The sequence below is a fragment of the Colletotrichum aenigma genome (assembly GCF_013390185.1).
Source record: "Colletotrichum aenigma strain Cg56 chromosome Unknown KSG_Cg56_contig07, whole genome shotgun sequence".
In the NCBI taxonomy this organism is placed as follows: Eukaryota; Fungi; Ascomycota; class Sordariomycetes; order Glomerellales; family Glomerellaceae; genus Colletotrichum; species Colletotrichum aenigma.
The window spans coordinates 1,363,960-1,375,280 of NW_023500913.1; the positions used below are offsets into that span (position 1 = coordinate 1,363,960).

General features: G+C 50.5%; 5 protein-coding genes across 5 annotated transcripts; 2 read left to right on the top strand and 3 right to left on the bottom strand.

Moving 5' to 3' along the window:
• Nucleotides 1-238: 238 nt before the first annotated feature.
• ATG4 (Cysteine protease ATG4) lies at nt 239-1,801 on the bottom strand (the record flags this gene model as incomplete). Its single annotated transcript, XM_037325891.1, has 4 exons — nt 239-626; nt 677-904; nt 975-1,035; nt 1,243-1,801. The coding sequence occupies 4 exons, from the start codon at nt 1,799-1,801 to the stop codon at nt 239-241; spliced, it is 1,236 nt and encodes a 411-aa protein (XP_037175046.1).
• A 1,040-nt stretch (nt 1,802-2,841) lies between these two features.
• SQS1 lies at nt 2,842-4,989 on the top strand (the record flags this gene model as incomplete). The annotated part of the gene is made up of 3 exons (XM_037325892.1): nt 2,842-2,956; nt 3,025-4,465; nt 4,533-4,989. The coding sequence occupies 3 exons, from the start codon at nt 2,842-2,844 to the stop codon at nt 4,987-4,989; spliced, it is 2,013 nt and encodes a 670-aa protein (XP_037175047.1).
• A 377-nt stretch (nt 4,990-5,366) lies between these two features.
• Nucleotides 5,367-5,972, bottom strand: HTB1 (Histone H2B; the record flags this gene model as incomplete). Its single annotated transcript, XM_037325893.1, has 4 exons — nt 5,367-5,457; nt 5,508-5,595; nt 5,647-5,718; nt 5,810-5,972. 4 exons carry the CDS (start codon nt 5,970-5,972, stop codon nt 5,367-5,369), a joined length of 414 nt encoding a protein of 137 aa, XP_037175048.1.
• A 2,574-nt stretch (nt 5,973-8,546) lies between these two features.
• Nucleotides 8,547-9,095, top strand: hh2a (Histone H2A; the record flags this gene model as incomplete). The annotated part of the gene is made up of 3 exons (XM_037325894.1): nt 8,547-8,602; nt 8,692-8,984; nt 9,040-9,095. 3 exons carry the CDS (start codon nt 8,547-8,549, stop codon nt 9,093-9,095), a joined length of 405 nt encoding a protein of 134 aa, XP_037175049.1.
• A 537-nt stretch (nt 9,096-9,632) lies between these two features.
• CIB22 (NADH dehydrogenase [ubiquinone] 1 beta subcomplex subunit 9) lies at nt 9,633-10,198 on the bottom strand (the record flags this gene model as incomplete). Its single annotated transcript, XM_037325895.1, has 5 exons — nt 9,633-9,638; nt 9,713-9,754; nt 9,790-9,894; nt 9,982-10,114; nt 10,176-10,198. The coding sequence occupies 5 exons, from the start codon at nt 10,196-10,198 to the stop codon at nt 9,633-9,635; spliced, it is 309 nt and encodes a 102-aa protein (XP_037175041.1).
• Nucleotides 10,199-11,321: the final 1,123 nt, after the last annotated feature.

Consider the following 11,321-nt stretch of genomic DNA (forward strand, 5'->3'; position numbering starts at 1 on the left):
AGTAGTACCGCGCCATCTCCGCGTACTACGACTTGTACCCGTAGCATCTCGCTAAATTAAAATGTCCAAATCCATGCATCCAAACCGATGCTGCTAAAAGAAGCCTTTAATGTTCCCCGGCCGGCCCTGTTGCGCCTCAATGTGCTGGTCGTGGATAGACTGATGCCCAGATCACGAATGAAGAAATGTCATCCCGATACCGAAGGGGTTCGCTGACCGCCTGTGCGCCTTGCTCGCCTCAAACATCGAGGATAGTGTCTCCATCGTCATCGCTAAGGGTTTCAACCTCGTCAATCGCACTCTCTCTCTCTTTACCGCCTACTCCAGCAACAGGATCGTTGTCTGCGACATGTATCACGGCCTTGCCTTGCACATGCTTAACATTGCGTCGCCACTCGGACCAATCATCGTCATCTTTGATTAGAAACCCAATCAGCATGCTAGGATCCATTTCCCTGACATGCAATCGCCGCAGCCTCCGGGTATGGGCGGTGTCAATGTCCGCGTCAGTATATCTTGATGGATCCGAATGATAAGGAAGAGCTGGACGCGTGTGGTGGGGATCTAGATAGAACAGGAAGGAACCTTGTGCCCCTATGAAATAGTGTGAGGCAGATGGCCGGCCTCTGCGGGAGAATTAGTACCACACCAAGCTCCTGTATCCGGGACCACTCACCCGGCGATACCTACGGACTGTGGCATCTGTAGAGCAGCGATCAGAGCATCCCAGTAGACAGGTGTGATCTTGTCGATGCCCAGCCTCGTGCCCACCAGAATGAGTGTCGGATGGAATCGAGTGCCATCAGGCTTCGCAATCTTCATAAATTTGTCCTCGTAAACGTCCGGTCCATCGCCAGTAGAATATACCCTCAAAGACGGTTGCTCTTGGGCGTTGGTCAGAGACCTGCAGTCGGTGGTTAGATCATCTGTGACTTCAAACATGACCAGATGGACCACAGTCAGATACAACTTACTGGATGCAGCGGGCAGTCGCAGACGGGCCGAACCATTCCCCAGGATATTTTCCGCAAGCAACTGCGCCGTGTTGGACAAATTGATGAATCGAAAAAGACGCCCTTGGATCATCGGCAAACATGGAAAGCAGTTGACGTTCCATACTTCGTGATTCACCTCGTCGCCAATCTGGACCAACCATTTTTAGTCGACTTGATCACGCATCGGCGACACCCATTATGGAAGCCAGGGGTTTTAGGGCTGAAACGCAGAGCAGACAGGACATACCACGACCGAGATTGGTGATAGCCATCGCGTTCGCCAGAAGCATCTGACCCGACCGAATCATGCAACCCCATCCGCTGTCGGATGAAAACCCACTTTGATCAACCAACTGACTCTTGATCCGCATCGACAAGGACAACGCTGATGAAGCGCGAGGATCAGTAGACTTGGCTATAAGCTCGAATTCGGACCGATACGTCATCCAGAACTTGGACTCGAAATCATCCAAGAATGCAGCGGGCCAACCTCCATCTTGAACAGAGTAATCATCGTCGTACGCCAAAGAGGAGGAGAAACTGCTGGACACTGAATCGGGAGGAGTCTCGGGACCCAGAGCTGGGGGCACTGGTGATGGGCTATTAACGTTGGTCTGGGAACTGGCAGTGTCTGTTGTAGGCTGCGTCTGGCCACGGCTGCCCTTATCTTTACCAGCCTTGGTGCTTAGATTGTATGACCGACCCAAGCACCAGACGGGAAGGTCGACCCGGTAGTCATTTGTAGGCTCAGGATCCCAGAATATCTGCACGATTCGACGGTACCGGCCGAGATCCACAGCAGCCATCGCGGATGCCATCGAGAGTATAGGCTCGGTCCAAATGCCGAGAGGATGCTGGTGTTTGCGTCTGGGGGTCAGCAGCCGAAACAGAAGCTGAGATCGAAGACACAGGCGAGCGCGAGGTGACTGTTGACAGTGGACACTGCTTGTATTGCGCTGTCGCCAGGAGTTCTAGAGCGACGTGATGAGTTGGGCTGAGCCTCGCCGGTGGTTGATGGTTCCGTGATCGCGCGAACACGGCTGGACAGTGCTAGGTAGGAGCAAGGTGATCACCTGCTGTGTACAGAGTATATCGGAGAAGGCAGATTGGGGTAAGGCACAGAAATACGTACACTGAGGCTCGACGGGGAGGGATCTGCGGGGTAAGACAGTGCTCAGTTCGTAGATTCGCTACTAAGATCAAAGAACGTATAGGTACAGCGGATTCCACATACTTTGCCTTTGCCAGGCGACGTAGGAAAGATGGGATGTGTAGGTTGAGAAGGTCCTCCCTAAGCTGCCCAGCCGATGGGTAACAGCCACAATAAAGTGGCCCTGTGACGCATCGGCCTACCTGGTATGCTGTATGCATGGCGGGGCTTAGTGATGTGAGGTACGCTAGTCACTGTACCAACCTTACCTTTGATAGCCACATGGGGCCATGATTGGCATGTCAGCGGGTCTTCTACCTAATCGCCACCTGTATTTCGTTAACATGCTGTGGTGGCGATTGGGCGACACACGACTAATGGACGACTACGGAGCACCGAGATGGTCCTCTTTTGATCGTCTCAACGTGCCCCACTTCAACCCACCTGCACCCGTGTTATCGATAAGCGGCTCAACAACCCGTGCGTGGTCACCTTCATCCAGGCTCTATTTTTTTCTTTGCGTCAGAACCCCCCACCTACGACTCCCATCGACGGCCGAAAGTTTGGATTTCCTAGCTTCGGAAAAGGTCGACTTTCGTTTCCCGAGGCCCTCTCACGGGGCTTCTTCCACGGAAATTCTCTCAATCACAAACAAAGCCACAACTTTCCCTACCAGCAGTGGTTCACGCGTAGGTGATGCCACGTCGTGGCAAGAGAGGCGGTGCGAGAGCACTGTCAGGCAGGTCTTTTCAATTGCGACCTAGTCTAGCTACGGATCGGTATCCTGCCTCAGTCAACGCTGCTTCGACCGGTTAGTTGGAACTGTTCCCAGCTGACGGATTTATGTGCCGTAAACCAAGATTGACGCCTTTGTTCCAGGGTTTACGTTGCAGGATGAGGCCCGTAGCACCGCGCACCGTTCCTCGCCCTGGAGTGCCGATACGAGACTACGACATCAACCTGTCAAATTTGTCAGCAACGGATCTATCGAGCCCCTTAAGCAACTGGAACAAGAGATCTTGCACAAAGCCGAGGCTGCACAACTCGAAAACAAAGCGCACGACAAGTTGATCCTGCAGTCTCGAGACAACGCGACACAGCTCCACGAGACTAAGGGAACATCGCCAGGAATCGACAACGAAACCTCCATGGCGACATCTACAGACGAAATGGACCCGGATGCCACTGCTCTTCCAGATCTCAAGATCGATCTCGCCCCCAAGCCGCCTGAGCAGGCGTCCGAGTCGCTGCCGTATTTTCTTGATGTCACAGGTGACAGAGACTTGCAGCACAACGTCGCCGTTGGTGCTGAATTTCGATGCGCCTCGCCTGCCGCGTCCGACTCGAGTGAGGAGGTCATTTTGTTCAAAGGCCGTAATAAGGCTGCTCCTGAAGCTTCAGGCGGGACAGAGAAGCCATTCAACCTACATGGAATATGTACGGAGATCAAGGCCATGGAGCAGACCGTCCTACCGAGCAATAGTGATACGGAGGGCTCGGCAGATGACAGTTTCAGCCTCGAGCGCAAACAACCCCGAGGCGCAAGAGCAGCAAAACGTCTTGCCGATGAGGAATTGATTGCAGACTACATTGCTAACATGCGGGAGCATGGCGATGGCGAAGGCCTACTACCGGCAGACGCATATTCTCGACGAGACTTGGGCGGCTCCCTCAGCGAATTTGAAAGTATCGACGGGTCTCTCGATACCCTCGCAGCCCAGCAGGCAAACTCTTTGTCGGATGATAGCAGCGAGGCGCAGATAGCAACCGATGCTGATGGTTTGAACGACGACAGAATTGCCGACCACGCACCCAAAGATCACCAGGCCGGGAAAGGCAAAGTCGTATGCGGCAACAATGCAGTTCGAGAGCCTCTCCACACAGACTTGCCTAGCCTGGGTTCATTCGATGCGTCTCACGGTGAAGAGGCAATTCTACCCAGCGAAATCAGCGATCAGGAAGACGATGAGGATGACCTATTTCGTTCAGCGGCAGACCGATTTGCTGGTGAGATCGATGACTTCGACTTCATGGATTGGGATCGACCTGCTTTAAAGCGTAAGAAGGGCAAGGGCGCTAAAAATAGGATTCCAGTATTCGACATATCTGATTCGGAGCTTGAGGAGAAGATGCTGGCGGCTTGGAAGAATGACCGCGCAAAGAAGGCCGAGAGAAAGCGAGAGCGACAGGCCTTGCGCGCCCAAGGCCTACTTGGAAAGAACGTCAACCCTGAAGACTTGAGGGTGAAGTATCCCCACGGCATGGGTCTAGACCAGATTGCCGATGAACTTCGGACATTTCTCCTAGGCACCAACACCATGTAAGTCGGCAGTTGCTACCTATCCGACTTGTCTTCAACAGACCCCAAAACTGACAGCAGCGCGCAGCCTCACGTTACCCCCTATGGACAATCATGCCCGGAAAGTTATTCATGAGCTGGCGAGCAAGTTTAACATCAAATCCAAGTCAACCGGGTCAGGCGACCAACGTCGCCCCATGCTTCATCGCACCTTTAGGACTGCCAAGTTTGCAGAGGAAGTGTTTGATGCCGCTATCGCTCGTGTCGGTCGCAAGTATTTCCCCCGCAATGATACTACCCTCCGAGCCGCTGTACAAAAACAATCAGCGCGTCGTGGGGGAGGCGGCGGGCATGCAGGCGTTATCTATCGGGATGGAGAAGTCGTGGGCGGATCGGCGCCGGAACTGGGCCAGGAGAACAAGGGGCGGGCGATGCTGGAAAAAATGGGCTGGAGCAGCGGCACCGCCCTCGGTGCGCTCAATAACAAAGGCATCTTACAGCCAGTGGCCCATATCGTCAAGCGCAGCAAGGCGGGTTTGGGATAACATGCTTCGCCGGCGTTCGGGAGATGGTGTGCCCCGTATAGCGGTATCGAATGGTACACGGACCAAGCTAGGTGCACCAGACCAGCCAGCGCCAGGTCAGCGGCTTGCAAGAGTAATTTCAAAACGTTCAAAAGCCAAGGTCCAGGTGTTGTGTTCATGTGCACGAATTCATTCGTCCGAAAAACCCTATTTCTCAAGGTGTATTGTACAGCCCGCAAACCCCGTTTGACCGTGAAGACATTGCCCCCAATAAAAGCAAACCATCCGTAACGCATTAAGAGACTCCAAGGATATTGGGAACCTTGGCAGGTCTCATCATGACACCCAAATGCCAAGTAAAATCCAATGCCCGAAAAGAAAAGCAGCGCAAGCATCCCTTATTTCGTGGAAGAAGAGTACTTGGTAACGGCCTTGGTGCCTTCCGAGACGGCGTGCTTGGCCAGCTCACCGGGCAGAATAAGACGGACACTGTAGTGGTCAGACAAACGGATCCGTGTCAAGATCGGCGAATAACTCACGAGGTCTGGATCTCGCGGGACGAGATAGTAGACTTCTTGTTGTAGGCGGCCAGCTTGGAGGCCTCAGAGGCGACGCGCTCGAAGATGTCTGCGTGTATGTTAGAATGACGCGCCTGCGATGCGAAGTGTAATTTCATACCGTTGACGAACGAGTTCAGGATAGACATGGCGCGGTTGGAAATACCGGTGTCGGGGTGGACCTGCTTGAGGACTGTTTCGAGTTAGCAAATTGGAGTGCAACTTATGCGCGTGTTGTGCACGCGTCGCGAGGGAACGCAACATGGAAAGCTGAAAAGGCCTACCTTTGTAGATGTAAGAAGAGTAGGTCTCCTTGCGAGACTTGGTGCGCTTCTTCTTGTCGCCAGAAGCAGCGGTCTTCTTGCCGGCATCCTTCTTCTCAGGGGCCTTGGAGGCAGTGGAAGGGGCCTTGGAGGCGGGCTTCTTGTCGGCGGCCTTGGGGGGCATTTTGACGGTTGGTTTGGAGGAGTGGAAGTTTGGGTGGTGGTGAAAGTGGTTGAGATATGCGATGTCTGACGACGGGTTGTGAGGCTGGTTGATGAAGTGAGAGAGATGTTGTGGGATGGACAAGATTGGGGGGGTGAACTGGGTTTTTGTAGCTGGACGCGACAGGCACTAGCGGCATTACTGATTTGATGCGAGGCCAGAGTGATTTTGGGGGGAAGAGCCTCGGAGGGGGGTGGGTGGTCAGTGGGCAGCAGCTGGTGGACCAGGGGTGCCGTGCTGCGCGACAGTAACCCGGGTGTCCTTCAACAGCCAGCCTTGGGTTATGAGTGGAGACCGCGACAGCGGCTGCCGGACTAGGATACACACGCGTTCGCGCTAGAAAATACGTGCAGACAGGTAACTGTTTTTTTTTTCTTTCGTGATTCGCGTGTCACCCGGCGGTTTTACCGATCAGAACCAATCACAGCCCAGGAAACACACCCAAAAATCCCCCAGAGTACGGCGGGTAGGCAAAAGCATGGGAAAATAGAAGGGAAACGCAACCTGCGCACTGCCCAATCAGGAAATTTCTGGGGGAAAGCTGTCGCCTGCTGCCGATGCGTCTTGAGGATAAGGGACTGGATGGAGTTTGGCGTTAGTGCTCAACTCAGGACTTCAGGAGCAAAGCGCATGCTCTCATTCCCGAACAACGACTTCAGGTCCAGAATGCAGATCCACCATCTGTCGCAAAGGAGACTCCTCGGCAACACATCGTGAGGCAAGAAAAACGCACAAGCTGCGAATTAGAATCGAAATAATTTGTAGTTTACTGTGTCAACGTGCATACAAGTTGAGAGATGGGTGACGATGCATCATCAGTATAAATCATGAGCAATAGGCGTTAACTGTAATCAATCGTGCTTGCCTATCTCAGGACTCGAGAGACACATCCTGTCGCTACCCACTCCTAATGCCTGCATGGGTAGAGCGCATTCTGCCACACGACAGGCAGAGAATGGATTATTCTGTCTCTTCCGCTTCCGCTCCTGCATGGGATTTACCGCCGAACGCGATGTCGTGCTAAAGTTTCCACCATGAGGTAGGTACGCGTCACTGCCCTCAACGCGGGTGGATGGTACCTGAACCCAGTGACAGTCTGTTCGAGTGACACTAAATCCCCCGATCCAGCATTAGGTAAGGTACCTAAGTAAAGGGAGCCTCGGCGGCCAAGGCACAATAGCCATACGTGGAGACAAATCTGGATCGCGACGCGTCTTCTCCGTCGCAAAAACGCCAGAGTCCGAACCACCGCAGAAGCCAAATCGGTGGATTCCTCCAGTTTCGATTCTTAGCCCCTCTTTCCCCCCTCTTCCGAGTCCAGCATTCTCCATTGCCACAAGGCTAAGTCATTTAACACATCACGGATGCCACGCAGGGATTCGGACCCTAAGGAAGCTGTTCCTAAGGACCAAGAGAGGGCGCTGGATCTGAATCTGTTTGTCGGGACGGGCCCAAATGCGTGGGTTAGAGTAAACCAACACATTAGGCTGCAGAGGATCCAGCCAACTGGGGCGTTGGAGCATGCCGTCTCACTCGCATTCAAGGGTCTCTCTCCAGCCTTGGGCCAGAACACGCGTGTATTTACGGTAGAGGTGGCTCACGCTGCGAGAGAAGACGGGGGAATTTGTACCCCATGGATTTCATATGGAAGCACATAATGAATCTTACCACACCCCTCATAAGCATAGCTGGGTGAGTTCGCCTGCTTATTCAAGGGACAAAAACGCGGAGAACACGATGTCATACGTGCGTCCAAAGCTCAGAACGGATTCGGGAACAAAGGTTGGAGGCCGTGATTTGGCATCGACACTTGAGTCAAAAGTGGTGGGTACGGGGTGGTTTTACGACGAATCCGACCTGAATGATTGAGGCTGTCATATTGATCCCGACATTGGTTTCCTCGCGTGCTCGCATGATTGGTTTGTTTGTGAGGGCAATGGGGACACAGAGACAGACGGTGAGGGGAAAAGGAAAAATAAAACAAACCCAGAAGAGCAGAGTGAAATGCGGAAAATAGGCAATAACAGACGGAAGTGGAATCAAGAAAGAATAGTGAGTAATGGAACGAGGAGGATGGACCAGTAAAATAATTAGGAGGTACAACGAAGTAAAACCACAGCCGGACATACAAGCAACGATAACGATAATCTAAGAAGGTGTGGAAATGTCGAGAGGAGCAGGAGAGGACCCCGGGTTTTATTCCCTAGCGGAACGCAGGGCCCAGGCGGCTTTAGGGGGGCCGATACGTATCTTCCACCTTGGATGCTCCTGCAAGCTCCAAAAAAAATGATGCACCACAACATGGAATTTCTGCTTTCGGCTTAGCGCTAAATTGCGCGCTGGTGATCCGTGATTGAGCTCCTCCAACGCGAAAACTACTTAACTTACTTCACTCCCCACCATCTTCACATCTTTCTCTCATCATCTCACATTTCCATCCCCAACCCCAGCAAACCAACACGCAAGTCGCACGCCAGTGTCAATCTTCGCAACCTCAAATTTTCCCACCCTTTCACCACACCAAACTTAATCAACATGACTGGAGGCGGCAAGTCCGGCGGCAAGGCCAGCGGTTCCAAGAACGCGCAATCGTAAGCATTCCAATCCAGGACGCGCTCCGCGCACCGATTTCTTCGCGTTTGTACGCGCTATTCAACCTGTCTCTAACATCTCCTCTCAGCCGTTCCTCCAAGGCCGGTCTCGCTTTCCCCGTCGGTCGTGTCCACCGTCTTCTCCGCAAGGGCAACTACGCTCAGCGTGTTGGTGCCGGTGCCCCCGTCTACCTCGCTGCTGTCCTCGAGTACCTCGCCGCTGAGATTCTCGAGCTTGCTGGCAACGCTGCCCGCGACAACAAGAAGACCCGTATCATTCCCCGTCACCTTCAGCTCGCCATCCGCAACGATGAGGAGTTGAACAAGCTTTTGGGCCACGTCACCATCGCCCAGGGTGGTGTCTTGCCCAACATCCACCAGAGTAAGTTCGCTCCTATAGAGCATGTTCTGTATCTCTATTCTGACACCGTTCATAGACTTGCTGCCCAAGAAGACTGGCAAGACTGGCAAGAACCAGAGCCAAGAACTGTAAATGGGATTCGTGGGTTTGGTTTTCTTTCGTGCTGGTCGGCTGCTTTGGGTTGTCATGACATCGGGGTCACGGTTCAGGGTTCATGGTTGATTTTCACGTTTGGGTTGTACAATAATACCACGGCAGCGGTAGCTGTGGTTACGAATGAGAATACCTTTTGAAGATCACTTTCTGCTATTTATTGGCTTGTTTTCATGTGTGTCATGATGGCGGACAGTGAATGGTTGCCACATGCCTGGTCGGGTTGGACACGGGACATTTGTTCGTGTTTCCGCAGCCAGGCCTTCCGGCGTAGTCCTCAGCCGTGCGATATTGAAACTGCCTTAGGCTCTGAACCCCTACGTCTGCGCACGCCGGGGTATCACGGCATGCAATCTGGATTCGATGTCTTACCAACCTCGAATGTGGATTACGACGGGGTTGTTTCTGCGTGAACAATTCTGATGATTTGGCAAATAGTGCTGAATTGGGATACATGCATGCCCATACCGTCGCCGAATCCGAGAATCAATGCCTTCCTTTTTCTGCTTCCATCGCTCAAAACTTCAATTGGCGCGGGGCTAGAGGACTTATCAGCATGCCGCAATGAGGTAATAGTAGACACGCTCGAAACTTACGGTCCAAAATAGGAGCACGGAGGTTACGCTCATACTTCGATCCTGTTGAACCACTATCAGCAACCATTTCAACGAACAATCGTGTAGTCGAGGGATGACGAACCGCCGGGTGCCGTGGGATGCACGTACGGCTCTGGGTGCTTCCATCTCGCCAGTAGCTTTTCCGTCTCGGACAGAAGCTCCTTTTACGCAGCGAATTAGCTTCTGTTCCTGGCGACCTGCCGCAACCATTGCCACATTCATCTGGCAGATCACCTTGACTAACTCACCCTTTTCTGCCGCGAATCCGTCACGCCGCGGTTTGCTTCGAAGAGAGATCTGATGTACAGGGCCTGGCCCCTCCAAAGATGACGGTGGACTGCCCAATCGAGAGCGAGCTTGAGGGAACGTCGATAGAGCGACCTATGAATGAACATGTCAGCTCAATGACTCCCCAAGGAGTCTGAGCATTGAGGGGACTCACAAGGCCGCTTGGCGAGTCGACATGTCGGCGGTAGAGGTCGCGTCGTTAGGTCGGGAGGAGGGGAAGTTGATGCGTTAGCTGCGACCCGAGTAAACCGGAGCGAATTGGCAGCGTAAGAATTCGCAATGGTGACAAATGGCGCGGAGGTAATAGGATGTCCAAGCCGTGCGGCTGACAGGTATACGGCGCTCAAGGCTGGCTAGAGATGTGGGGCTGCACTGAACTGAAAACCTTTAGCCTGAGGCAGTAATTAGGTGGAAGCGCAGGGTATGCTTATTAAAAGGATGCTACAGCTAAGTATATTAGATAATAGGAGTTAAAATAGCGGTTCTTGGCTACTAAGAGTAGCCAAAATAAATAGATAATCTACTTAGTAGGAATAATCAACTTTATATAACTTTTATATAGAGTTTTACTTATCTTTAAAAAATATTATATTATATATTTAAGTTAATTTAATTAATTAGTAATTTCTTATACTAGTTAATATATTAATAAATTATTTATAATATTAAGAGATAGCTCATAAATATATAATAATACTTTTAATTAATAAAAATATCTTTTTTAAAAATAAAGAAAACTAAAACTTTTAAATTAATTAAGTTTAAGTTTTTATTATTCTTATCAGTTATAATATATTATAAATTATAAAAAGTTTTCTAAAAGTACTATTTAAGTTTATAAACTAGTTTTTTTAAAAGTTTATAATATTATTAAGATTTCTATATATTTCTAACTACTTAATATAAAGATCTTGAATTATAATTTTTTTTAAATTGTAATAAAAAGATATTTTAAATATAGAAACTTAAGCGTCTAGCTATTTACTGTAGTTTTTACTTACGTAGAGCGATAGACCTCCTAACTGTACGCCTCTTAATAATATATAAAACCTTTAGTTATATAATTATAACCTAATAACCTTATAAGTCTCTAACTACCTCTCTTAATTTTAGCTACATTTATATATATATATGTATTTATAACTTCATAATCTTTAATTTCACTTTAGTAATAATATAATTTATAATTACTTACTTACTAACTACTAAATTATTAACTTATCCTCTCTCTTACATATTACTTATACTATTAATACTGTCTCTATTACTGCTTCACTATTTACTACTAGTCTTCTTATTT